Consider the following 25,679-nt stretch of genomic DNA (forward strand, 5'->3'; position numbering starts at 1 on the left):
ATCATGACCTGAGCTGAAGGCAGAAGCTTTAACCCACTGAGCCACCCAGGCGCCCTGGTCTTTACCCTTTTATTTTCTTTGATTTGCCTATCTCCCTTTCTGTGTTGGGTTTCTGAATTGCCCAAATATGGGAGCTCCAGTAGTGTATATCACTCTGGAGGGTTATGAATGAGTCTTCTGTGTCTCGATGGCCTGAGGTCTCTCACCTTCCTTTGTTACTTTCCACCCAGAGGAGTATGGAACTATGTCTGTATACACATATGAGTGAGACACTCACTCATGGACACACATGTGCACTTTTGACAGGTTAGAAGATGCAGATGGATAGAAAGCAAAATTGATCTAAACAGGCTGGGACATTGTCAGCATCTGCTCTACACCTCTGGGTAAATATATTTAAGGCCTGCAGATGGGCTGACAGAATCAGAAATGAGGAAGTGTGGCCATGCGGTTAAAAGCCATCCAGCATGAAGAGAAACAGAGTGATAGGAACAGTGCTTTTTGAGTTTCATGAGGTCTCAGGCTTTGAACTCAGTGGTTTATGTGCATTCATTTCATTTTTGCAGTGTAAAATTTCATTTAATGCCAACAGCTATGTTGTTAGGTAGTTGCCAGATTTACAGGATGAACAGAGTCTCAGAGCCAGCCAAAGAGCCTGTGGTGATTCAGTGAGTCAGAAATGAGCCAGGACTGTCTGTCTCTAGACTCTGTGCTCTCAACCACTGCACCTCCTGTGAGAAGACCTTGGAGGTTGGGAGGAGGACGTTTATGGCTGGGAAATGCCCAGCGAGCCAAGGTGACCTTGACCACCGGGTCCTTCCCTCAGTGAACTGTTTCCTTTGTTCCCGCAGGACCAAGTGGATCACTTGCTGGCTCTGAAGGTACGAGTGAGTTCCCTGAACTCTAAACTCTCAGCACAGGAGAAAAAGGAGCTGCTCTCTGATCTAGAGCGAGAAAAGCCAGAGACCAAACTTCTGTACATTACGCCGGAGATGGCGGCTTCGGCCTCCTTCCAGCCCACGCTGAACTCACTGGTGTCCCGTCACCTGCTCTCCTACCTGGTGGTGGACGAAGCTCATTGTGTTTCTCAGTGGGGGCACGACTTCCGTCCTGACTACTTGCGTCTGGGTACCCTCCGTTCCCGCCTGGCACATGCCCCGTGTGTAGCTCTGACTGCCACAGCCACCCCGCAAGTCCGAGAGGATGTATTTGCTGCCCTGCACCTGAAGCAGCCAGTTGCCACCTTCAAGACTCCCTGCTTTCGGGCCAACTTGTTCTATGACGTGCAGTTCAAAGAGCTGCTTTCTGATCCCTACGGGAACCTGCGGGACTTCTGCCTTAAGGCTCTTGGACAGAAAGCTGGTAAAGGGGTGAGGAACCTATGGGGCTGACAGGAGAAAGAGCGAGAGCTTCTTTTAAAGGAGGCCACAGTGAAATGGACAGATTGTTCTGTTCTTAATGCTCATTCTCTTCCCGTGTCTCCTCATTCAGTTGCTGTCCGGCTGCGGCATTGTCTACTGCAGGACCAGAGAGGCTTGCGAACAGCTGGCCACGGAGCTCAGTTACAGGGGACTGAGTGCCAAGGCTTACCATGCAGGTGAGGGGCGCCTGGGCCAAGGGGTCCGCCTCCATTTCAGAAGCCTCTCCGTGGGCCTCTTGTTCTTTAAGGATCCTGGATGCTCAGATGGTCTGTCCTCTTTTTCCGGATACCCAGGCAGAGCTAAAGCGATTCCCTCATGTTCATAAAAAGGAGTATAGACACAAATGAGATCTAAAAGGAGAACTATGACTCCTGAATTCTTTTTCTCACCCTGCACCTTTCCAGCAGCAGGTGAGGAGTTTTTAGAAGTCCAGGTACTGGTGTTATGGAAAGAGCACAGGTTTTGGAGGCCAGTGGACTTGGGTTTGAATCTGGGCTTTGATGCTTATTGAGTGCTCTGTGCTCCACGCAGGCCAGGGTCTTTGAGGTGAAGTGCATGGCCCAAGGCCATACAGCTGGTAAGGGATGGATTCCGGGTGTGCATATAGCGCCCAATACAGTAACAAACCCGAGGTAGATTCCAGGGGAAATACAGGCTCCCTTCGTCACCTTCCCCTCCATCACAGGGCTGAAGGCTTCCGAAAGAACACTGGTGCAGAATGAGTGGATGGAGGAGAAGGTCCCTGTCATTGTTGCAACCATTAGTTTTGGGATGGGAGTGGACAAAGCCAATGTCAGGTGAGTGATGGTTCTTGCCTTCCCTGTCCAGTTGGGCCCTGACTCAAGTGGGCTGCCTAGTGTTCTGCCTCAAGGACCAAGTGCACATGGTCCTTCTAGGGCCAGAGGGGAAGGAGGCCCCAGGTGCTATGCAGCCCACTCCCTAGTGACTGTGCAGCAGGTTCTGCCGTCCCCCAGTAGAGGGCAGCATGCAGCCATCGGGCCCATCCATTAACGCAGCCCAGTTCCCTCACTGGAACGGACTATCTAAAAATGCACCCTGTGGAAAATCAAAGGCAATGGCTTGTTACCCAGCATTCCTTGTTACTGCTTATTGACAATCTAGAAGAGACGCGTATGTCCCAGCCTCCTAGACCCACCCTGGCAACTGCTGGGAAGTCTTTTACCTCTAGCCCCACCTAACATTCCAGACACATTTTCAGCTACCGCCAGAAGCCCTTTGCTTTGATTAATACCAACAATAATGCCTTGTATGATTTACAGAGCACTTTTGCATACATGGTCTCGTTAAGACTCACAGGGAAGCTGGGTTGGTCAGGGGAGGAATGAGTCTATGTGCTTACATTTAAGAGAACACAGACTTTGGAAGCAGAGTTTGGACCCTGCATTGGCTGTGGCTTGTTAGGGCCAACTTTAGTCTGACAGCCCTAGGCCCAAATCCTAGCTCTGCTGTCCCCTTGCTATGTCACTTTGTACACATCTTCCTGAATCATTTCATTGTCTGTAAAATGGAGTTATCTCACCTGATAGTAACTGTAAAATTAAATGAGACAAATATATAAACTGGCCCATAGTACGTATTTAATAATGTTATCTCTCCCTCTCTTCCATGAGGGTGAAGGGATTTACTCAAGGTTATGCAGCTCCTTAGTTGCCTTACCTTGTTCTTGAAGCCCAGTGCTTTTTCCTCTGGGCCATGACTGTGAGAGTTTTTGGTTTCTCATATGGACTGGAATTGCCCCCTTTAATTCTGCTGTGGCCTTTAACTTGGGCCGCTCCATGGCAGGAAGGCCTACTGATTGGGTGCGGGGGTCTTGGCCACATTTATTCTGAAACCTGCTAACCCCCTGCTCTTGATGACCACTGAGAGCCCTGTTTGCCTGATTCTGATCACTCCTCCCCTCAGCTCTTCTGCCACAGCTCACGCTGCTTGTCCCTTTGGATCCTTCAGGTTTGTCGCTCACTGGAATATTGCCAAGTCTATGGCTGGGTACTACCAAGAGTCTGGCCGGGCAGGCAGGGACGGGAAGCCTTCCTGGTGCCGTCTCTATTACTCCAGGAACGACCGGGACCAAGTCAGTTTCCTGATCAGGAAGGAAGTAGCAAAACTCCAGGTAAATCTGGGCAGCAGGACCCCTTTCTGTCCAACCCCCTCCACTCTCCAGTTTCACACATCTTATTTCTGAACCCAGATGGAGCTCCTGTAAGCTACAGGGGTGCTCCTAGGGCTAGGAGGTGTAGCGGTGGGGGAAATGGTGTGCTGGTGAATATGGAGCTTGCAGCCACGAGGTCAGACTCTTTCCCTTACATTTGGTGTGTCTTAGTGCAATCTCTTGTAGGCCTTTTATTTTACATAGCCAAGATCAATCCTGCCTTGTGGTTTTTTCGGTTTTGTTTTGTTTGGGTGGAGAGAGAGATGGAGAGAGAATCTTAAGCAGGCTCCACAACCCTGAGATCATGACCCGAGCCAAAATCGAGAGTCAGACGCTCAACCAACGGAGCCATCCAGGAGTCCCAATCCTGCCTTGTTTTAATTAGCTTTGTTACATAAGCATTTTCCCATATTGTTGAAAGTTCTTTGTTTTGTTTTCAGCCTTTTTTTTTTTAAACTGGTTGTACTTGCTTTGCAGAGAGCCTAGAAATAGACCCAAGTATGTAAATGAACTAGATATTTGATAGGTGACATTATAAATCAACAGGAAAAGGATGCAGTGTTGAATAATTGGTGCTGGAAAAAGATAAAGTCCGATACCTGCCTCCTGTACCATACACATGTGAATTATAGGTGGAGTAGAAACCTCAAAAAAGTAATATTGAAGAAAAATATTTTGTTTCCTTGACAAAGAGAAGAGCATGTCAAGATTTTAAAAGTGGAAACTATGAAGGAAGGCATGATCTATTTGACTAAATTCAAACTAAAAATTTCCGTATGACAGACGACATCGTAAACAAGGTGGAGAAATGAGCCATTGCTGGGGAAGGTATTTGCAATACACATGATTGACTGCATACGTAGAGAACTAACTACGGCAGGTCAGTCTATAAAAGGCAGACAGCTGCAGAGCAAGAAGTATGAATTTCACAGAAGAGGGAACCAGCATATCTAATAAAGGTATGACGAGTTGCTCAGCCTCCCTTGGGAATCAGAGAAATGTAGAGGAGGTCATGAGCTGTCACTTCATACAGGTCATACTGGCAACAGTATACAACATGTTTACAGTCACTGTTGGTGAGGATGTGGGGAAAGGGGAACTCACGGTGGTGTCAGGAACATGACCTGGTATGACTGCTTTGAAGAGAGACAAGGAATGGAAAGGTGCTGGGGCTCTGTGATTCGGTATTTCCCTTTCTAGATAAACAAATTGTCATGTGTATGGAGATGCACGGAGATGTTTGCTGCAGCTCCGTCACAATGAACTCTTCGCGTGTAGGGTATTGGATAAGTAAACAGTGGGTTAGTCACAAGTGGAATGGTCTAAAGCAGTTAAAAATGACACAGTAAATCTACATTAACCAACATGGATAAAGTCCCCCAAAGCGTAATTTGTGAAGTTGTAAATGGATACATGCAGACTTTTCCATATAAGAAATAATGCTAAAATAGAGAAATATTGTACACAAGTACTTATATCTGATCTTTACCAAAATGATATTAAAAGGACAAAAAAATATATAAACCCACAAGGACAGAAAGAATAGAAAACAAGGTAGAAATGTCAACAAATGTCTGCCCAGAAAACCCCAGACTCTACTGGAAATCTGTTGGCATTCATAAGAAAACCTGGTAAGGTGGCTGAATATAAGGGAAATACTTTATTTTTTATTTAGTTTTAGTTTTTATTTTTTTAAAGATTTTATTCATTTGACAGACAGAGATCACAAGTAGGCAGAAAGGCAGAGAGAGGGGGAGGAAGCAGGCTTCCTGCTGAGCAGAGAGCCCGATGTGGGGCTCCATCCCAGGACCCTGAGACCACGACCTGAGCCGAAGGCAGACACCCAACTGATCGAGCCACCCAGGCACCTATAAGGGAAATATTTTAGAAAGCCTAACTTTTCTCCACATGACCATGAATACCTAGGAATGGAAATGAAAAAAGTATTTAAGAATAAAACTTATAGAATATCTAGACATAAATGTTACTGCCTTTAAAGAGACGTAAAAAAAAACACCAAAATTCTCCCCAGTTGGTTTTAATATGCAGCCAGGCATGAGAACTACTGATTTAGATCAAGAAAATGAATATCTTGTGGAAAGAAAACAAGCTCTGGGTAGGTACAAAAACTGAGTGGGAAGAAGTAAAACTATCAGTTCACCTCAGAGTTAATATAAATGAAGTTCCGGTTGAAATCCCAAAAGACCTCTCCCAGGAAGTGGAACCTTAGAACTTACGTGAAAGAATAAGTGCCCAAGAACAGCCAGGAAAAGTCTGAGCGGGAAGAATGGTGAAGAGGACGAGCTTGACCCGGTGTCAGAATGTGCTGGGGTGTTGCCGTACCCAAATCCTTGTACTACAGCAATAAGCAGTGGCCCAGACAAGGGAATTAGAAATAAGGCCCAGATCGTATGAGAGTTTAATATGGATGAAGCCAAACCTTCCATTTAATGGAAAATGAAGGGAGTGTCTGAGAGGTGGTGCGGGCATCCTTCTGGAATAAGATGAAAGTACCCCATTTGGCACTTTATATATAGAAGACAGATTGATGGGGCGCCTGGGTGGCTCAGTGGGTTAAGCCTCTGCCTTCGGCTCAGGTCATGGTCTCAGGGTCCTGGTATCGAGCCCCGCATTGGGCTCTCGGCTCAACAGGGAGCCCGCTTCCCTTCCTCTCTCTCTCTGCCTGCCTCTCTGCCTACTTGTGATTTCTGTCTGTCAAATAAATAAATAAAATCTTTAAAAAAAAAAAAAAGACAGATTGAGGACCTACATATAAAAAACAATGTCTTGCAAGACATTTGATTCCAGTGTATAACCTAGGGCTTGAAATAGTTTTGTAATGCAAATCAGAAATTCAGAAAGCTATCTTTTAAAAAAATAAATATTTGAATTAAAGTTCTTGAACTTTTTGGGGGAGAGGAGAGCAGCGAAGCAAGGTTTATTGAGTGATAGCAAAGTGATAGTACAAAGCTCCCAGGGAGGGAGGGGACCAGAGAGGGTCGCCGCTGGAGTTTCTAAATCTAGGGGTTTTTATAGGCTTGTTGTTGGGCTGTTTTAATCTGATTAGTCCTCCCTGGGCCTGTCACCCAATCAGGTGTTTGTCATCTGTCATATGGGTAGGGTGGAGGGCTCCTTCCAAGGTGGTGTAAAATCCTTTTATTTTTTTAAAGATTTTATTTATTTATTTGACAGAGATCACAAGTAGGCAGAGAGGCAGACAGAGAGAGAGAAGGGGAAGCAGGCTCCCTGCTGAGCAGAGAGCCCGATTTGGGGCTCGATCCCAGGACCCTGGGATCATGACCTGAACCAAAAGCAGAGGCTTTAACCCACTGAGCCACTCAGGCGCCCCTGTAAAATCCTTTTAAAGGCAGCCCCAAGTTCTTGAACTTCTAAAATCCTGAACCCATGGAAAGAATGTAGGCAGCAAAAGATACCATAAACAAAGCCAGTATATAAACAGCAAATCTGGAAAACTGGTTATGCAGAAGGCAAACCAGAGGTTGAAGTTGAGGGTACACAGAGAGATTTCGACAACTGACAGGAAAAAGCAAAGTATGTGAAAGCAAGTTCCAGAAAAGCTCGTTCAGACGGCACATCAAAGACTTTTCAAATTCAGTGGTAATCAGGTGAGTGCAAATTACAGCAGACTGACACACATGACACACACACCAAAGGGCTCTAACACTCGTGGCTAGTGAGCACATGCAGGAGAGGGCCTGCACTTTGCCTGGAATAGTTGCAGTCTTTTTGCGGGGAAGCATTCTAGCAATATCTATTGTACTTTATATTTTTATTTTTTTAAAGATATTTGAGGGGTGCCTGGGTGGTTCAGTCGTTAAGCATCTTCTTCTGGCTCAGGTCCTGATCCCAGGGTCCTGAAATCGAGCCCCGAATTGGGCTCCCTGCTTAATGGGAACCCTGCTTCTCCCTCTCCCACTCCCCCTGCTTGTGTTTCCTCTCTCACCCTCTCTTCTCTCTGTCAAATAAATACATTTAAAAAATCTTAAAAAAAAAAAATCTTTAAGAGAGAGCGAGAGCTTGGGGAGGGGCAGAGAGAGAGGGATAAGGAGAGTGTGTGCTGAGTGCAGAGCCTGCTGCGGGGCTTGATCCCAGGACCCTGAGATCAAGAGTCAGATGCTCAACCTACTGAGCCATCCAGGCTCCCTCCATTATGCTTTAATATACAGGTACCCTTTATCCCAGATACTGTATTTCTGGGACCGAATCACCTGGAATAAAAGCTCATGTGCTGGAGGGCCTGTGTGGTAAAATTGGTCACGGGGACTGACACTGGAACAACTAAACACTTGGCCACGAGCAGTGATAAAATTACAGCACGTGCTCACCATGGGGCTGGTAGGCATAACTGAGCGCCCGAGGGTTCTCTTGCTTTTTGAAAAAGAAATCATGTTTATTAATGTGTGACATTAGAGGCTTGCTTATTCCCTGTCTGCTCTGTTGAAATGTAAGTTCCATGAGAGCAGGGACCTCTTGTTTCCTATGGATCTGTGATGGCCAGAGCAGTGCCCAGAATATAGTAAATGCTTAATGGTGTTTTCGAACGGGTGGGGGACGTGAGTACAAGTTGGGATGGGGAAGGAAGGGGCCTTGTGTGGACCTGGTATTTGCCAGGAATGAAGGGCACCTATTAACTGATTCCCCTCCACCTTTTTTTTAAACTGATCCCTTTTATCTGAAATCCAAATTAGACAAAAGATTTTGGTAAGGTGATGAGGTATATAGTATATTTATTTAAAACTTACACAGTGGGTTATAAGAGCTCGCGCTAGGCTTATCAGGAAGACACGTGAGACAGAGAAGATCCAGAGCCTCCAGAGAGGTGGTATGTGGAGGGCTGGGAGCCAGAACAGCACCGGTTTTCTCCGTCATAATATCAGAAAGGAGAAACAATAAAGCAGTGCCTTCCAATTCTAGATAAACCGTTTCCAACGTAGAATTTCCAACCCAGCCAGCCAGTTAAGTTTGAGGCAGTTTAAAGACATTTACAGCTTCCGGTTTGCTAAGCAGAGGTTGGATGTCGGAAGTGTTGGTCTTTACAGGCTCTGGGAGCAGAAGGGTGTTGCTGGCAGCAGCGGGGCGGTAGACCGAAGTGCTCATGTTCTCCCAGCTGTGCAGGGATTTAATCACCATGTCCAGTGAAGGGCAAAGATCAGGACTACCAAGAAGCACCCCCCGTGCTCAACATCCAATGTTTTCCCCTTGTTTGGCCGGTCACAGAGTCAGGAATTCAAAGAGGCCTTCAGCACGATGGGTCAGAACAGAGAGGGTTTCACTGACAAGGAAGATTGCGTGATATGCTTGCCTCCCCGGGGAGGAGTCCAGCTGGTGTGTATCTGGATGCTCTGTGGTGAATGAGCCTCCGGGCCCATAGATTTCACCATGTTTCTCACTGTGTTTGGCGAAAAGCTAAGTGACACAGATCGGAAGGTGTCCTCAGAAATGCTTTTGCTTGCTTTGATGGAGAAGCAACGGGCACCATCCGGGGAGATTTCCTGAGAGCCACAGACAGCGTTGGGAGGCCGGCTTACGGGAAGTGGGTGAGCTGTGCAGAGAAGCGTCTGGACAGAAAGGGAAATTTCAGTTCGTGTGCCTCCGTAGACATGGAGCAAAAGACAGAGATGACTCAAAAGAAGTTCAGATTCCGGCCAGACGTTCCAACCACTGGGGTATTTCTGAGACTCTCTTAGACCCTGTTGCATGCTCTTAGCTTTGCAGCTTTTGTCTTTCTCGTATTGATTCTCAGCCATTTGGGGCACGTATGTCTCTGTAATCACAGGAGGGGGCACTTGTTACGATTTTCAGAATAGAAAATAGGGCAGTATTATATAGGGTTCCCAAATGCCAGTCCCTGGGTCCTTGGCATGAGAATCACCTGAGCAGCTTTTTGAAAATAAACTCCCCAAAGCTCTTGTTCTAGAAAGTTCAATTCAGTAGTCTGGGTATGGGCCCCAGCTCACTTTTTGAAAGTTATCCATGTGGGGTATGTCTGACTGGCTCAGTCAGTACAGCAGGTATCCCTTGAGCTTGGCATTGTGAGTTCAAGCCTCTTGTTGGGTGTGGATGTTGCTTGGGGAAAAAAAAATCTTTAAAAATATAAAATAAGGCAACCCCTTCAGGTCCCCGCCCTCCCTGGGAGCTTTGTACTATCATTTTTTTTTCTTTGTACTATCATTTTGCTATCACCCAACAAACCTTGCTTTCCTGTCCACCAAAAAAATAAACAAAATTTAAAAGTAAAAAAAAATAAAGTTATCCAGGTGATTCTGATTTATGGTTTGGGGACACCATTTTATAAATGGCACCAGAGGTGCTTGCTGTCATTTGGTATTTTTGTCCCTCATCATCGTTTAGGCTGCAAGGTAATTGAACTATACCAGACTTTTGCAAAGTGAGCTTTTCTTGTCTCCAGGAAAAGAGAGGGACCAAAGCGTCTGATAAAGCTGCTATCCTGGCCTTTGATGCCCTGGTGACCTTCTGTGAAGAACTGGGGTGAGTGACTTATTTCACACGTACAGCACTGTGTTAGTGAGGTCTTTCCTCCACCAGCACCTGCCAGTTAACCAGCTGATGTAGGACAGCTGTCAGGCGACCAGGGTGCGCTCCCTGCCAAAGGCTCCTGCGTGGAGCGTTTCCCATCAGGCAGCCTGGACATCAGTATCCTCACCAGGAAGGCCCCAGAAACTAGCAGTGTGAAGACATTCAGTATTTTGGTGGTTGTCCATCTACCCCACTCCACCCACTTTCGGAGTAGCTAGTCCCATAGGTGACCTGTCGTGAGTCACGTTGTGGCCATCACTTGACACTGAGCTGGACCACTGGCTTTAGCTGAGTAGGAGTCACTTTTATCCTGGACCCAAAAAGAGCCACGTGACCTACCTTATCTCTTGCGGGTGAATAATAAGCTTGGAGAGAAGTCAGCTTTTCTCGTGTAACACCAGCCCGCCCACTTGGAATCCACTTCTCTGTTTTATCTGTATGTGCTGGTGGCAGAGGCTTGAAAGAGCCTGATGGCTGCTCAGTAGCAGGCAGGTTGTGGCAGGACAGGTTCAGGACACAAGGGACAGCCTGGATGATTCTGGACAAGCTGGGAGCATTTTGCATGCATGTGGCCCTTTGGTCTTAAAAAACTCACCTTGGCCAGACCCCACTGAAAAACACTGTGAGGTCGATGAGGCAGAAGTGATCGCTTCAGACTTAGAGATGAGTAGGCCGATGCCCAGAGAGGTCACGGTCACCAAGCTCACAGTAGACAGACACCGCCAATCCTGGGTCTCCCAAGTTTTAGTGACATGAGCATTGCATATACACGTACCATCTTGGTTTTTGCACAACTGGATTTTTGAAGCCTGGAGCAGAGTAAGTAGACAGACCTGGTACCTAGCGGATGTTTGGAGCACTCCTCTAGAAACAGGTGCTTATTTGGGCCATGTGTTTTGATTCCCACCCCCTCCTACTCACTGACGATTTGGTGGCTCCTCTGAGACTGAGTCTCTGGTCTGGTCTGTGTGGCCCGGCCACGCCCAGCAGAGGTGCTTGGCACCCTTGCCCAGAGCCGTCTTGACCCGAGCCCTTTTCAGGCACTAGTACTGGGCGTTGTTAGATTAGGCCCTCTCGGGCTCCTGGAGCAAAAGGCTGATAATGAGAGGGCCGCATGTCCTTGCTAATTGTCAGGGTCCCTTCTGCTGGAAATAACCCTGCCGGGTTCTTTTCTGGGATGAGTCTGAGGCTCCGGGGGACCGTCTAAAGGGTTAGCTCTGCCATATCCCTCTGGGCTGTTGCCACCCAGCAACAGGACAGATCCTGCTAGGGGCCCCTGCCTTCATTTCTCCTGCGTCCTGCTGAGGCGCTGGGGCCTCTCTGTGCTTCCGGGGGTCTCGGCATCAACGGGCCTCCTGCTGCACCACGTGCAGCCTCATCTCTCCTACCTCGTGTGCTACATTCGAGGGTTCCAGATTCCAGGACTGCCCGGGGTGGAAAAAACCGCTGTTGTGGCTGAATGTGAAATTGCTCTTTGGGTAAAAAAAGAAATGTTTCTTTATGGCGTAAATGGTGTATCGCCTATTCCCCACCAAATATTTGCTCTTTTTCTAAGAATAGTCCCGGTTTGTGGTATAGTGGAAGCAGCTGTTTGCTAAGGGAGGGCACCTGGCAGCCAGGGCCAGGCCCGTGTGGTGGCTTTGGCAGAGGCAGGCGCGTCTACAAAGATGGCGTTGTAGGGCGGTCTGGGGTGCATGGGAGCTGTGGGACCCTGTGAGGGATACCTGGGCATCTCTGGGACCAGTGGCAGAGACACTCAGGTCAGTATGGATGAGGTCAAGGCTGGGCATCCAGCGGTGCTCCTCTCTCCTCCATGTGCAGCTGTGTTCTCTGAGCCGTGGCTGTGACAAGCATTTGTTCACTCCGGGGCGGTGCTCTCCATCTTTGAGCGTTAAAAAGAACGATCATTAGGTTGAAACAACTTCCGTCTTTGAGGCTTCTGTACCTTATCTGAGATAGAACAGCCTAGTGTTTGGGCCACAGCTGAACTGGGCGCTGTTATCTGGGGACTGTGGTCTGGGGGAGCCGACAGCCCTCCTGACTATTCATTTGTTTGGTCATTTATTCGTTCATTCATTTATTCATCCAGCAAATATTGTTTGAAATGGACTGCACGCCCGGCACGTTGGGTATGGGGTTACAGTGGTGAGCAGAGAGTGGGTTCAGCGGGGAAGACAGGCACTTATCAGATAATCACATTTGTTAATTAGTTAATTACACTAACATGTATGTATAATTTGCAGACTCTTAAAAGGGCTTTGAAGAAAAGGTCCATGGTGTTTTGAGAGTTGACAGGTGGGGCCCTTCTTGGCCCCCAGAAAGTCAGGTCATGACTCTTCACAGCGGCTGACCTTCCCCAGTGGAGGGAACAAACCAAACACAATGGCAAACACGATGAGAAACAGGATCACAGTGATGAATAAGGTGATCACTGCCAGGCCCCCCTGGTCCCACGGATTCTGCCAGAAATCATCATTCCACATGAGCTTCCAGTTTGTCAGTTTGCCCACATGAACCTGGAAGAGAGGGGATGGAGGCCCTGTCACAGGCGCTGCTGTCCACCCCCAACTTGATCCTCTGGAGCAGTCTCAGAGCAGCTGGCCCACCTCTGCAGGGACCTCGGGCCTGACGCCCTGGTGTGAACAGGAGCTGTCCCATCCCTGAGATCGACTCAGCTCGAATCTAAAACACACCGCTACATATCCTCGCTGTTTTCCCTGCCTCCACTGCCAAACATTTGGGAAGCATTTTGAGAGAGAAGCATTGGAGTCGAGGGGTGGACTGACTCCAGCTGAGGCCTGGGTAAGCTAGCTCCCCGGGAGGCAGCTGGAAACAACGAGGTAGTCTTGAAGCAGCTCAGGCGGGTAGGCTGCGGGCCGGTGGCCAGTTGAGGGGAGTAGCGGCAAGAAGGAAGGAGTCACTACCTGATTCTGCTGGTAACACTCCCGAGTCCTACGGGCCGGCCGGTCAGGGTAATCCTGCAGGCCCCACACTTTGGGGGCCCGAGCCACACCCTGACTCAAAGCTGCAGCTGTTGGGAGGAAAAGGTGTTGGCATGGCCAAGTGGCCCTGACCCGACCTCACCGCTGTCACGGGAGCGGACAAAGGTGGGCTAGGACCTGTTGCCCAGCAACTGCCTTCCCTTCTGCCTTTCATACTTACCCCTGCAGCTGCGTTCTGTCCTTTTTGTGATGTCGTCGTGGGGGCTGCTCAGGGTACGGATGCGCAGGCGTCCTCGCCGAGAGAACTCAAGCTTGAGGTGAGGCGGGGAAGGACACTGGATCCGGGACCCTTGCCTCAGGCCACCTGTCCACCTCGCCTGTGGCTGGGTCCTGCCTCTCCTCTGTCTGGCTGCCAGCCTGTGGACTGGGAGGTCCCAGCCAGAGCACAGGAAGCCCCGGGCTGGAGCCACACCTGGGCTGCTCTCTTCCTGCGGTGCTGGGGGCCTGGTGAATGGTTAACTAGCCCCGGCTGGCGCCTCCTTGAGCGAGTTTCTTTGTGGAGGTGTTTATCACCACTGAGGCCCCAGAGTCCTGCGGAGGCTACCTTCTCCCTAGTGCCTTTGCTGGCCTCTCAGCTGCTTCACGTGGTTGGTTCATACCCACTGGTGTGATAGGGCAGCGAGGAAGCAGAAATGGAAACCTGGAGACCACCATTTATTCCTTACAAGTTAGGGTTCAAGTGCCCGGTGTGGCCAGGAACCACACTAGGTACCTCATGTCCATTGTGAGCCAAGGGAGGCAGGCCCTGCCCACCCGGAATTCCACTCCGTCGTGCTGGTCCTCAGCCCTGCTCATTAGAATCATCTGGGCCCTGCCTGGAATCACTTAGCTCGGTCCCTGAGCAGTCAGAGGAGCCTCGTGCTCTGTAAAGCTGGCAGGGCAATGCTAACGTGCAGCCGGGGTTGGAGGAGGTGCATGATGGGCGAGTTCAGTGACGTCCTTCTTAACTGTCCTGGGCTCACCTGATGTTTCGAGTTTCCCTTCGTAAAACCTACTGACGCGTGCCCCTGGCTGCTGAATGCTCCCAGCCAGCAGGCTGGTCTCTAGCACAGCGGCCTACTTCCTCTGTCGGTGAAGCTGGATACTTATCGGGAGTCAGCTGTTTGCTCCCAAACCTGTTTGTGGCACTTGTCCTTGTTCTTGTGATGGCATAATAATCGCACTTAATGTTACATAAAAGCGTGGAGCAACAGGAATCCCCGAAACCCCAGTTCTGCAGCTGGGGAGCAGGCACCGGCGTGAAGCAACTTACCCAAGGTCATCCAGCTGAGAAGTAACCGCGGGGTGGGGTGGGGGGCGTGTTTAAACCCAGCCGTGGGGGTTGGCTGCAGGCCAAGCGCCGCTCTGTGCTGCCCCTCAAGGGGGTAGGCGTGGGGTGGGGGGAGTTGTTATAAGCACCTGTGACTACTTTGGAATGACTTTGGAATCACTCAGTATGTCTTTGAAAACAGATGTGGCAAGACAACTGGAAACATTTTGCGAAAATCCAGGATTTCACATGTCGATTTCTTTGTGGATGTCTTTAAGTTCTTGTTTTGCTTCATAGTTACCACAGTTAGCGAAGAGCCAATGTAGGAACTCTCCGGCCGGCAAAGCCCACACTTGGAGGAAAGGCCTTGGCCCTACGGCAGAAAGACTGGCCAAGGCATTGTGCACGTGTGTGTTTCCATTTAAAACGAGATGTGGGGGGAGTCTTTTGGGTTGTGTACACAAAAGGGTCTTGAACCGACTTTTTTAATTAATTGCTGACCCTGACCAGAAAATTCTACAAAAATGATTCTCATGAAGGGAACATGAAGGGAAGAGGTGGAGAATGCTGTTGGTGTGTGTGGTGTAGCCTGGCCTGGGGGCCGAGGGGATCCCCGGTAAGGCGTGAGGTTAGGTTGAGGCATGAAGACCATGGAAGGACTAGGGCACAGAGTTTCATGCAGCCGGTCCTGAGGACAGTGAGGAAACTACTTTTGAGAACAAAATTATTTTGTTCTTAGTTTTTTGGTCTGGAAGTTGTGTTACCCACGGGCAACCATGTCGTGAAGATCTTTACTGTAGGTTGCTCTTGAACTTGAGCAACAGATTTGAGAAGACAGATTTAGGAGAAAGAGTGTTTTATGTGCTCTCTGCCAGGTTTTGCTAATGAGATTTCTTACGCCCGTGGCTCTATGGTGGTTTTTGGTAAGTCCTAATAGCTGGGAAAATGCACGGATCTTAAGTGTGGACCTTTGGAGGAAGTGAGAGGCTCCTGTGGAGATGAGGCCAGAGTCGGGAGACCTGACGAGGCTGGGAAGTCCGTGCAGCGGTGTGAGCAGGCAGACTTGGGGGTGGCTCGTTCCAGGAGGCCTGGTGGCAGGAATGGAGACTGTGATGGCCAGATGCCCTTCGGGGCGCAGATAGCCTCCTGGCCCCCCCTTCCGTGGCTACTGTTGCTGCACCTCTGTTTGTCCTTTCCCACAATGGGGGGTCTTGCTGCTTCCTCTAACTGCCTCTTTCAGAGAAGCCCCGTGCTGGGAGTGTGCGGGGCTGCCCTCGCGCTGGGGCCAACCTGACTTGAGCTGAGTGGGACCAAAGCCCGCCCAGGAGCGCCGTGGGGAGCCTTTAGTGGTGGGGCTCAGCGTGGGCCAGTTTGCTGCCAAGTGGGGAGGAGTCAGCCATCCCAGCTGGGATGGCGTCTTACTTGGGCTCCACAGTTAGGAGGAGGAGAATGCCAGAGAAACGGCCCGTGGTCCCCACCTCTTGGCAGCCAGACTCTGCTAGCAAGGAGGCGCAGCCTCTGCTGCCTCAGGAAGGGCCGTTCTTTAGTACCGATGGGAACTTGCTTCAGGGAGAGTCACAAGGGGACTGGACTGCCCCACTGTTGTCCTTCCTGGGGCCCCTCCAGCTGTTGGGGCACTCCCACCTGCCCTGTTTTCCTTCTGGGAGGGAGACCTAATTGGGCCCCACCCTAGCTCTACCTCTTGGGCTCCACCCACTCAGAGGGAGGTGATTTTAAGACGGTTTGAGGTGTGGGAGCTAAGATTGGTTGATGGAGGATAATGGGATGGGAGCCTCATCCGTACTGCAGCTGGGAGGCCTCAGGGCCTGGGTGTGGTGAGCAGTGGTGAGCCCGGGTTCCTTCTGCAGTTGGGTGGGCTGGGCCCAGCGGCTGACTCTGCCATTTTTAGCTGGTTGAATTTAGGAGAGTGACCTAGTGTTGCTAAGACTCAACTTTGTCATCTCTTAAATAGGGATAATAATGGTGCCCATGGCACTGAGGCTGCTGTGATCACACAGAATCACGTACATCAGAATGCTTTAGGCTTGGGGCACTGGGTGGCTCCGTCAGTGAAGCCTCTGCCTTCAGCACAGCTCATGATCTCGGGGTCCTGGGATGGAACCTCACATCAGGCTCTCTGCTCAGCGGGGAGACTGCTTCTCCCTCTCACTCTCTGTGCTTTCCCTCTCTCTCTCAAATAAAATGCATTTTAAAAAAAAACGCTTAAGGCAGTGGCGGAGCACACATAAGCCCTCAGGGAAGTTTAGCCAACGTGATCATCACCCAAGACCTTCAACATCCTCCTGTTACCACTGTTATTCTGAATCCTGTTCTTGTGGGGTGGGTACAGCCTGGTCCTTGAATTTCTTTTCTTTTGTGTGGAAGGACTTCCTCTCTGGGTCTTCAACCTAAACCAAACCCGTCAGACAAGTCAGTGGACACCAGGAAGTGAAACCAGCCAGAGTTTCTCACACCTGCCTGCCAGCCAGAGATAGGGGGGAGCAGGGAGCAGGGCCTGGCATCCCTGATCCACTCGGTGTTCTAGGTAGACAGGGCTCCACCCCAGTGGCTCTGGGGGACCAGTGGGGATGGAGGGAGAGGTACCGTGGAGAGCTTTTTGGTTCCCCCCAACCCTCATTCCTGGGTTGGTAGCTCTACCTGGGCTGTTGTGTGGAAGAGAAAGTAAACTGAAGGGAGGGAGACGGTGGTGGTACATTGCGGCGGGGCCAGTCTTTAAAACGGGTCCACGTTGCTCTTGCTTAGAGGGGTGGGCAGATGGTGACGATGGCTCATCCCTCCACATGCCCAGCACTGTTCCGAGTGCTTGCTGTAGGTCATCTCCTTTCTCCTCACGAGCTCAGCCCAGAGGGCAGCTGCCGGGGTTAGCAGAGTCTCTGAGGGCAGGAAATGTGGCGTGGGGAGGTCGAATCACTAATGGGCATTCACGCAGCCGCGGAGTGGCGGCGTGAGGATTGGCACTCGGACAGCCCGGCACACGACGCGGGGAGGACTGAGGGGTCGGGATGCAGGTTATGGACCACAGTAGGGGCCTGACCTCTTTTCTCTGACTCCAGAAGTGTGGGAAGACCCGGTGGCCTGAGCCCACTGGCGTGGGGTGTGCAGGCTACAGTAACTGGCGGCGGAAGCCGTGCGGCGGCATTCCTGAGCCCAGCACCCGGGCAGGCGCTACGCCGTCACGGCAGTGGGGGCATCTGGAGCCGGAGCTCAGCAGCGCTGGTGCCGACGGGACTTTCACCCTCGCCCTTCCCCTGGCTCCCTCTTGCGTGGCATTCCTGCCTGCCTGTGTGTTTTTCCAGCTTTCACGGGCACAGGGAGTGCGGAGGCCTGGAAAGGACAGTCACCGGCCACACCCCTGGGATCCTGGCGCATTGCCCTTCAGAAGCACAGTGCCCAGGCCAGGGAGTCTGATGCCGCAGAAACACATAACCAGAAAGCTTTTACTGGGAGAGAAACAGGCAAATACCGGAGCAGAATACTGACGCCGCCCCTCTGGTGGGAAGCTCGGGGTCCAGTAGCTAGTGCACAAAGCCCCTCTTTGGCGTGGAGGTCCCGAGGGCCAGCTCCCCACAGGTGCGGGCTGTTCTCCATCCAAGTATGGGGACCCTGCTTCTGTGTTTTGTTAAAAGGTGCAGATTGGGAAAGTTCCAGTTCATGTTTACTCGGTGTTTGAAACAGTTGACTCGTCCTCAGCCCCCTAGGATTCACCGGCAGGTCATTGTTTGGGGGCTGTACCAGCGCTTGTTTCCTTGATGAGGCTGCAGGTGGTGGGTTCCTGGGCAGGGCCGGAGCTGGGGCCACGGGATCGCGGTCTGGTGGCCTGTGGGCCACAGAGCCAGGTGGCACCTGGGATCATGGCTTCGGCAGCCTCCTCTCCAGCGTCTCGTCCTCATCTCCGTCTCTCATGGTGGGGTCATGGGCCGCACTTGGACCTTCCTGCCTCTGCGCTCAGGGCAGCAGCAGCAGCAGCAGGCTGTCAGCAGCAGCAGCAGCACGGTAGCTGGGAGGAGGAGACAGAAGCAGAGGGCTCTCAGAGAGAGAGAACACACACCTGACTTCCAAAGAAACCCCTCCGGAGGTGGCCGGCTCTTTGCCCACAGATAGTCTGGTGAGAGGTGTTGGGGGTCCCCTTGCCAGCCACTGGGCCCGACCTCCCTATTGTGCCACCTCTGCTGCCCACAGCTTCGCTCCCTCCATCCCTCGTCGGGATGCGGGGCTGCCTCTGGGCCCAGGTTCCAGCACCACCGCATCACCGAAGCAGCTTGTCGAGGATTAGGGCAGTCCCTTGGCTCTCCCCCAAGGACATCCGCTTCTCCTCCTCTGTCTGGGGGACACCTAGCCAGCCCTCTGACCAGCACCAAGGTCTCACCCGGATGCCAGGAACAACCAGGAATACTGGGGAGAAAGCGAGAGCCCCAGCTTACCTGTGAAAAGGAGGATGACCGAGAAGGCCACGATCTCCACGGGCTCGGCCTGGGGTAGCCTCTGTAGCTTGAGCAGTAGCCTCTCACCCATGGAGCGCATCTCCTGCACGAAGCTGGCAACTGCCATGGTGTGCCGGGCTCCTGCAGGCGCCTGGCGGGCGTGCTGAGCAGTGACGGGAGTCCCCACCCACCTGCAGCCCGCAGAACGAGTTAGTCAGGTCTCACCCCTGCACCCCTGTGGCTCATGAGCAGGGAGGGAGCCTTTGGGGCCCTCCGCCCAGCACCCGGCAGTGGCCCTCAGCCCCCACCCAGCTGATACCACCTGGCTTCCCGGCTCAGCCAGACACAGGAGCAGTCTGTCAGCTTGCCACGGTTGGCCAGGGTTCCCGACTTCGAGGTGGGGTGACTTCACGGTTACATTCCTTTGTCTCAGGCACCACTCCTGGTTTTGCTGGGGGGGGGGGCTCGGGCTGGCGTGGCTCCCCGGTGACCCCTGCGTCCTTCAGGACTTCAGGCGCCTTGCCTGGGTTCTCAGCGGGGAGACTGGGCTTTGGGACTCCAACCTGGAGCTCTTGGTGCTGTCATATGTGGAGCAGGCACATGGGGGCTTCTAGCTAGGGTCACCTTGAGGTCAGAGCTAACGGGGAGATGGTCCGAGCCCCTTTGGGGCCCCCTGCCCCTCCCACCAGCCCAGTTTCTTTACTCATAGGTGTTCTTTGAGGAGGAAGAGATGGCACTGTGTCCTCACAGGTTTACCCAAGGAGGTCCTCTCAGGATGGGATCAGGCATCCCAGTGCTGGTTTACCAGCCCCTCCCCTGCTGGCTCAAACCAGGAGAGTCCCCTCTGCCCCTACCCCTGTCCCAGGTATGTGGCAACTCAGCCCTCTGGCCCCCTGACTGAGAGCCTTTCCTAAGGGTGCCCGGCAGGGTGCAGGGCAAGGTCTGCAAGCTCTGCAGAGCCTGAGTGGGAGCGCACTCTACCTCAGTGTCTTTCCCCTTCAGTGGACATGAGGGACCCAGTAGCTCTTCAGAGATGGACCAGGGACAGCCTGTGCCAACCCAGCCTGAACTTGTTCACCTAAGGCGGCTCTGATCCAAGAGAGGGTAACAGGTGTCAGGGGCTCATGCCAGACCTGAGGATCTAATTACTGTCGCCTTGTCCTGGGCTATGGTCAGGTGGTTCTCCTGAGATGGCTGCAGTCTTGGAAGCTGGTCACTGCTGGGACTTCCGTCACAGTAGAGCCGTCTTAGAACTGCCTTGAAGGTCTTCTGCTTGAATTCTCTACCTTGTTCCTGGCCCCGTGCACTCCTTCTGGCCTGCAGCCTTCGCCTGAGCCCCTCTTGGTGAGATGGGGCGGGGGGGTCCCACCTGCTACGACAGCCTGCCCTCTTCCCTCTTGGAACAGTGCTGATCATTGGAAGGTGGGACCTCCTCCTGACCTTGCTGGTCCCGCCTGTGGTCACATAGGACACTTGTACCCCTCTTCTGCCTCGTGGGCCTTCGGGACCTGGACGGCAGCTGGCAGGTATCTCCCATGTCCCCTCTTCCACAGGGTAACTATCCTCATTTGGTCAGCTGCCCCATAGGGAACGTTGTTTTGATGCCATCTGACTCCTTCCTGCTTCTGTGACATGGATGCGTCTCTGTCTCTCTGAGTCTGTTTCTTTTCCTCATTTTATGTGAGAGGAGATGCCCATCTTTCAAGGCTGTTGGATTGATTCCTGGGAGCACAGCAGCGGCCAGCGCAGGTCCTGGCACACATGGGGGCCCCACACATGTGATTCCCCTCGGGTAGGGGGTTTGGCCACCATAGGAGCATCGAGGAAGCCTTTGGGGGCAGTCGTACCCCCTTGTATCCTGTCAGATAGGGTATCTATCTGGGGACCTTCATCTGTGTCCCGCGTTCCCAGGATGTCTGCTGTGGGAGGTGAAGGCAGGTGGTGGGCTGGAGCCAGGAGCTGTGGTGTAAGTGATGTTGAGGGTAGTGGGCAGCCGAGGGGTCACGGGTTTCCTATTGGAAGTGGGAGGCTCCTGGAGTTAGATCCTCCTGTCTTCTCTCATGCCCCACCCCAGGGTCAGCATGTTTCTGCAAAGGAGATCAAGATCCCGGTTTCCAAGTGTCCTAAAGGTCACGGGATCCCAGAATGCCACAGGTCATCTAGCCCTGCTTCCCTTGCTGTACGGGGAGCAGCTGCGATAGTAAGTGGTTCCTCTGTGGTTATGCAGCGGGAAGGTGAGCCTGGGCCCCCTCTTACCCCATGCTGGCTCTCGTGGAAACCTTTCCTAGGCAGCCTGCCCTCTGGCTGGCAGGTTAAGTCAGCTCCCAATGCGGCCTGCTGAGGGCACTGCCCATGCACCAGGCCCGGTGCAAAGACCAGGGCCCCAGAGCCTTTTGGCAGTAGGTGTGCCCCGCGCGACTGGCGCCGGCCGCACTCCGGAGTCTGGGGCCCGGCATTCATCCAGGCGCCTCACCCCCAGGCTGGGGCTGCACCTGTTCTTTGAGAACCTCAGGGGACTCGTCATCAAAAGGCCAGATCTTGTGTGTCTGCCTCTGGTTCACCAAACTCCTCCCCAAGCATAGGGCCCCTCTCCTCTGGTCACCGTGAACAAGCCCCAGCCCTTCCTGCTCTGACCAGGGAAGTGGGTTTGCGCCAGGAGGGTGGTCTCCTCATTCTGGGGCCTCTCTGGGTATCCCCAGTTCCTGTGTTCCCAGGAGTGCAGCAGCCCGCCTGCTGGTCTCATTCCTGGAGGAGGGAACGGAGGTGCCCAGCAAAGCCCCGGGGCAGGGGGGGGGGCGCTTCGCACAGGGCTCAGGACTTGGGCACCATGTCTCCGCCCCCCTTGGTCTGGCGCCTTCAGCCTGATTGGCCCTGCGCCTGCCTTGCCTAATGTAGCCATCAGAGACCCCTTGAAAGAGGAAGCGGGCGAAGGCCAGCTGGGCCAGGGCGGCGCTTTCACTCGAGTTTCCAGGTCCAAAGACCTGGGAGGGGTTGTGGAGGGGGAAGCCTCCGCTTTTGAGCAAGATGGAACGTGGAGACCCGCCAGTCTGAGGGCTGTGATCTCCAGAGCAGGGAGGATCCAGGTTGGGCCAAGGCTACTCTGCTGTGCAGAAAGGTGGGCTTCGTTGGTCAGAAGCCTCAGCTCTGAAGTCAGCCGTCTTCCAAGCGCTGTGACGTCAGGATGCTGCAGCGTCCGACCCAGGGGACCTGCGCCCCGCTCTGGGAGGAATGCCGGTCCACACGCGGGGGAGGCCGTGGCTGTGGCCGTGGATGGCATTGTGCCTTTGTGCCCAGGGCCTCTGATGAGCTAACAAGCTGTACCAGCCCCTAGGGTCTCGCCCCGGGCTGCTCCCTGATTCTGTCTGGGCTGTGATCGGGAACGGGGCCACTGGACACCTAAGGTTCTGCCCCAAGGGCTGACAGGGAACCCCCCCTTTTTTTTTTTCCAGTTGACGTTCTGCCGTTTCCACCCTGGCCTAGAGCAGAATAAACCTTAGTGGGGACCATGGGAGCTGGAGGGACCTTGTTCTTCTAAGAGGGAGGAGGTACATTCCAGCCAGTCACAGGCTCTCTTCCCAGTGGGCTGTTTAAAGTGAGGCTGGGGCCTGCCTCATGCCTGGTACCCAGTATAACCAGCCGTCGTCAGGTGACCATGCCGTCTGTTCCCCGGCCATTGCTCTGTAGGGCGTCCCGGTCTGTAAGTGTTCCCTGCTGTGACCTGGGGAGTGTGGGTGCTCTGAGGCTGGCTGCTGCTTGTCCCTTTTACTTTCACAGGCTTGGAGGGAGGAAGACAGGAAAGCCCAGAGCGGGTACTGATGATCGCGTGTATCTTTCTGGTCTGTCTCAAGAAGATAGGAAGGTCATCCACTCTCCTTCCCAAACTGCTTCCTGCCAGCGAACCAGGGAAATCAGAGTACGTCCCAGCCCTGTGCTCCGAAGTGCCTTGGTTGGAGGCGGCCAAAGCAAGTGGTTCCCGCGGCCCCAGGAAGGGAGAGCAGCCTTGGCTGCCTGCATGGCCCTTCTTGGAGCCGTTGGAGGGTGCGTCATGGCTGCAGTGGCAGCGCATGGAGGGAGAAGTGAGCCGGGCAGAGCTGGAGGGACCAGAAAACGTTCCTTTGTGTGGCATCTTCTGGCACAGAGGACCTTGTGACAGAACAGGCAGGCATCCTGCAGGCTTGACAGCTGCCACTGGGTACTGAAGCTTCCCTGCTTCCTCCTGGCAAAACCGATACTCCAACCCCAGAGGCCCTTTGTGGAGGAAAGCAGGCAGCAGACTGGCCTGGGCGTGACTGATAAGTGGCGGACTGATAGCCCCGGGCCCCTGTCATTTTGTCATGGTGGCTTGTAGCCACTCTTGCCCCACCGGGCCCTGTCTTGTTTGGGAAACAGCCCTGAGGAGGCAAACCCATGGTTGTGGCAGATTTGCAGGGTCCAGAGGCCTGACCACTAAGGCGGAGGTGTCCACCGGGCACTGCGTCAAGCCTTCAGACGATGCCCTTTTCTGCCTTGGCTCCAAGTTGCTGTGGGGAGTAGACATTTGAACCCAGAGCAGTCCTGCTTCCCTAACCTCGTGGGTTTTCCAGGACTAGAGGAGGCTTTCCTGCTGCTGGTGGTGGTACCCCCAGACCAAGGAGCTAGGCATCAGCCCCCCATTCCAGCTCAGTGCCTGTGTGCAGGGGACCCCGACCCCCACGTCCTGCGGCTGCAGGGACTCTGCTTCCCACCCACCTGCCTTACAGATCTGAGCCGGCAGGAGTAGCCCCAGGCTCACCACCGCGCCCTCCCCTTTCCCAGCCCTGCCCGCTGCCTCCAGCACAGAACCAGCGCTTGGCCCCTCTCTGCCATGCCTGGCCCATTGGTGTGGGGCTTTCAGTCTCCCCAGCCACCAACCCAGGCCAAGTCCCACAGCCCCTGAAGAGCCAAGAACACTTGGACTGTTATTTGATTTCCACTTTTCCCTGGATTGTTGTTTTTCTTTCTAAGTAGATACTAGCCTCTTTGCTTTGGGGGAAACATCTGGGGGGCGGGGAAGAGAGACTTTAACCCTAGTGTGGGGACAGGGAGGCCGGAAGACAGGCAGCCTCGGTTCATGGGGCCCTGCCCAAGGGGGCTGCTCCTGGTGCTGCTCGAAGAGCCATTTTGGGCTCCGCATTCCAGTGACATGGCAGAGGGCCAAATGCCAGGCGGGTCCTCCACCGGCCTCACCACCGTTGCCCTCTTCCCACCCACCCTGGGTTTAGAGTCAGGCCCTCGTGCTTCCGGTGCAGCATTCACGAAGGTTTGGGAGCTCACGGGATTCCAGTTGGGCCCAGGGAGGAGTACCTGGGTTTAACTCTGAGCTGAGAACACCTGGCAGTGAGCGGGCCAAGCCCCTCACAAGAGGTGGCGGCTGCCACGCTGATGCGGACACAGATGGGCAGAGCTGCTGCGGGTCCCACCACATCCTGAGGGGCACGAACTGGCGGGGCAGACTCTGCCCCGAGCCACCTCCCCGGGGAGGAAGCAGGCACACCCAGGGCTCTGCATTGATCCTGGGGAAAAGGGAGGCTCAGTGGGCAGGCAGCCGTCCTCTCCCGAGCCAGGACAGTCAAATCCCCTGTTTAAGCCCCCTGAATAGAACAGGCTTAAACTAACTTGCCGAGTAAGCAGGCACTCGGGGCCCCGCTGCCTGCTTAGCAAGCAGGGAGGAAAGCACTTGGAGCAGAGAGCTGCGGCCTCGGCCCGTGTCCCTGCGGTGCCGGGCTCCCAGCAGTAGCAGGGAGAGCCCACGTTTAAACAGGCTGTCTGGAGACCGTGACCATGTTGCACCCCTGTGAGCCTCTCTGTTCGAGGTAGACGGTGGCTCTCAGGAGACCCTGGCTGCCCCGCACCCCCCACCCCTCTCATCCGTGGCTGGCACCACTCACCTAGGAGCTCAGATCCCGGGGAGCCCAGCAGCCTCCTGGGCCTGTCCTCAGCCCAGCCACCACCTCTTCCTTCCTTCTCGAATGCCTCTTTCCTGACCCGCTGCTGGGTGCCTTCCTCAGAGCGTGTGGAACTCCTGGCTGGTGACAGCCAGCTGCTGTCTCGGCCTCAGCTTTTCTGTTGTTGGTCGTCCTGGAGATCCAAGTGTCAGATTACACAGAGCGGCCACCAAAGTGAGGGAGGCAGTGCCACCTCCGCCCCTGCCCAGGCGAGGGAATCCCTGCTGGGACTCCCGCGTGCTGCCCTGCCCCTGGGAGGTCTGGCTGCGAGAGCCGCCTCTTCTGTTCTCCTCTTCCTCTCTCTCCCTCCTGGCGGGCGTGTGCTAAGCCGTCGCGGGCTGCGCCTGGGCTGGGGGGTGATAAACGCGGAGGTCGGCTCTCTTGTTCCCTGGCTGAGATGCCCTCTGGGAGGCTTCACCTGAGCGGCTGGGGGCGGGGCACAGCGCTCCCAGCTCTTTGGTCCCCTCCCTCCCCTCAGGAGTACTTTGGGCCCATCCCCCCGGCCCCCCCTCTGGCGACTCCCCAGCTGGTCCCACCCTTTGGCCCCTTCCAAGAAAGAAAGTGAATAGTGGGGAGCTGCCGGCCCATCCACAAATCCAGCCCTCTGGGGAGGCATCTTGGGAAAGAACTTGGGGGTGACTTGAGAGTAGCCTGCTTGCCTGGGGGGGCGGGAGGCTGCCTGGTGCCTGGTGTTCCCCAGCCCCGGGAGGAGGGAGGACCCTGCTGATGACCTGTCTTTCCAAAGCGTGTTTGCTGGTGTTTGCTGGGGCCATCTCTGAACGCCTGGCCCCGGCCAGCAGGGACGGGCTCTGGAGCTCAGTGGCTGGCAGGGCCCTTTGACATTTGGTTGGTTGTGCCACCCCAGCAGCCTGGG

At 53.6% G+C, this 25,679-nt stretch overlaps 3 protein-coding genes across 3 annotated transcripts in view; 1 reads left to right on the forward strand and 2 right to left on the reverse strand.

The window, feature by feature from the left end:
- The window catches only part of RECQL5 (RecQ like helicase 5), a 34,304-nt gene that overhangs the window by 2,516 nt on the left and 6,109 nt on the right, over window positions 1-25,679 (forward strand). The window contains 5 exon segments of the mRNA XM_032870612.1: window positions 852-1,370; window positions 1,492-1,597; window positions 2,107-2,218; window positions 3,390-3,552; window positions 10,022-10,101. Of these exon segments, the coding sequence (XP_032726503.1) occupies window positions 852-1,370; window positions 1,492-1,597; window positions 2,107-2,218; window positions 3,390-3,552; window positions 10,022-10,101 (980 nt within the window).
- Window positions 12,207-13,332, reverse strand: SMIM6 (small integral membrane protein 6). Its single transcript, XM_032870614.1, has 2 exons — window positions 13,312-13,332; window positions 12,207-12,688 (listed from the first exon to the last, which is right to left on the reverse strand). Exon 2 carries the CDS (start codon window positions 12,630-12,632, stop codon window positions 12,477-12,479), a length of 156 nt encoding a protein of 51 aa, XP_032726505.1. The 5' UTR covers window positions 12,633-12,688; window positions 13,312-13,332; the 3' UTR covers window positions 12,207-12,476.
- Window positions 18,203-25,027, reverse strand: SMIM5 (small integral membrane protein 5). The gene is made up of 3 exons (XM_032870613.1): window positions 24,749-25,027; window positions 18,843-19,033; window positions 18,203-18,418 (listed from the first exon to the last, which is right to left on the reverse strand). The coding sequence occupies exons 2-3, from the start codon at window positions 18,967-18,969 to the stop codon at window positions 18,321-18,323; spliced, it is 225 nt and encodes a 74-aa protein (XP_032726504.1). The 5' UTR covers window positions 18,970-19,033; window positions 24,749-25,027; the 3' UTR covers window positions 18,203-18,320.

This window comes from Lontra canadensis, unplaced genomic scaffold (assembly GCF_010015895.1).
Source record: "Lontra canadensis isolate GAN:19392208 unplaced genomic scaffold, GSC_riverotter_1.0 scaffold41, whole genome shotgun sequence".
Lineage (NCBI taxonomy): Eukaryota > Metazoa > Chordata > Mammalia > Carnivora > Mustelidae > Lontra > Lontra canadensis.

What these genes read in the sequence shown, in the direction of transcription:
- SMIM5 (XM_032870613.1), bottom strand. Translation starts at nt 18,969, where the DNA reads ATGGCAGTTGCCAGCTTCGTGCAGGAGATGCGCTCCATGGGTGAGAGG. An exon ending in GGTCATCCTCCTTTTCACAG is followed by an intron (nt 18,419 to 18,842) that starts GTAAGCTGGGGC and finishes TCCTCCTCCCAG; the next exon opens with CTACCGTGCTGCTGCTGCTG.
- SMIM6 (XM_032870614.1), bottom strand. Translation starts at nt 12,632, where the DNA reads ATGTGGAATGATGATTTCTGGCAGAATCCGTGGGACCAGGGGGGCCTG.